This window comes from Citrus clementina, unplaced genomic scaffold (assembly GCF_000493195.1).
Source record: "Citrus clementina cultivar Clemenules unplaced genomic scaffold, Citrus_clementina_v1.0 scaffold_1078, whole genome shotgun sequence".
NCBI lineage: Eukaryota > Viridiplantae > Streptophyta > Magnoliopsida > Sapindales > Rutaceae > Citrus > Citrus x clementina.
Window position 1 is genome coordinate 4185 of NW_006263250.1, and position 785 is coordinate 4969.

The 785-nt window shown below is 36.1% G+C and overlaps 1 protein-coding gene across 1 annotated transcript; it reads left to right on the forward strand.

The window, feature by feature from the left end:
• Positions 1-3: 3 nt before the first annotated feature.
• Positions 4-711, forward strand: LOC112101549 (the record flags this gene model as incomplete). Its single annotated transcript, XM_024192208.1, has 1 exon — positions 4-711. A coding segment is annotated over exon 1 (708 nt), but the record flags the coding sequence as incomplete, so codon positions are not given.
• Positions 712-785: the final 74 nt, after the last annotated feature.

Consider the following 785-nt stretch of genomic DNA (forward strand, 5'->3'; position numbering starts at 1 on the left):
CAGATGGAACCGAAGATCAAGGAATTTGAATACTTCAAAGCAAAGATTTCAAATCGATCATCACTACAGGCAGTGAAGGACATTAAAGATAAACTCTCTGAGGCGCAGAAAAATATTTTCAGGCGTTCTTGTTTCGGTCATTTTTTGGATGTGAAAGAGTTAAAGTTTTTTGCTCAGTTACTCCACAGCATATTATTGAGAGAAGTAAAATTAGATGAAAATGCAATGTGGTTTAGGATCGGACGAAAAAATATTCGATTTTCATTGGAGGAGTTTGCCTTTGTGACAGGCTTAGATTGCAGTCCATCGTATGAGCCCGATACTGAAAATAATGATGATGATTACACAATAGTTGATGAGTTCCTAGATGGAAATTGTGCAATCACAACACAAGAACTTCGTACAAAGTTCTTGCAGGCTAAGTCAACTGATGACATGAAAATGGTCAAGCTAGCCATGTTGTATTTTGTTGAGTCCGTGTTACTTGGAAAGGAGAATAGAAATCATATAAATGAAACTAATGTACTCCTTGTGGACAATTTTACCGAGTTTAATGAATTTCCCTGGGGACGCATTTCTTTCAAGATGACCATTGGTAGTTTGAGAAAAGGCATTGTAGAGCGTGTGGTGAAGCCTAAGAAGAAGTCAACTGCGGATTCTAAATACAAGGGAGCAACGTATAGTGTACATGGTTTCCCTCATGCTTTTATGGTAACAAAACTAAACTAATTTATTAATCGCTTATTGAGTATTATCTTTCTATTTAGAATTTACCAATTTTTTTG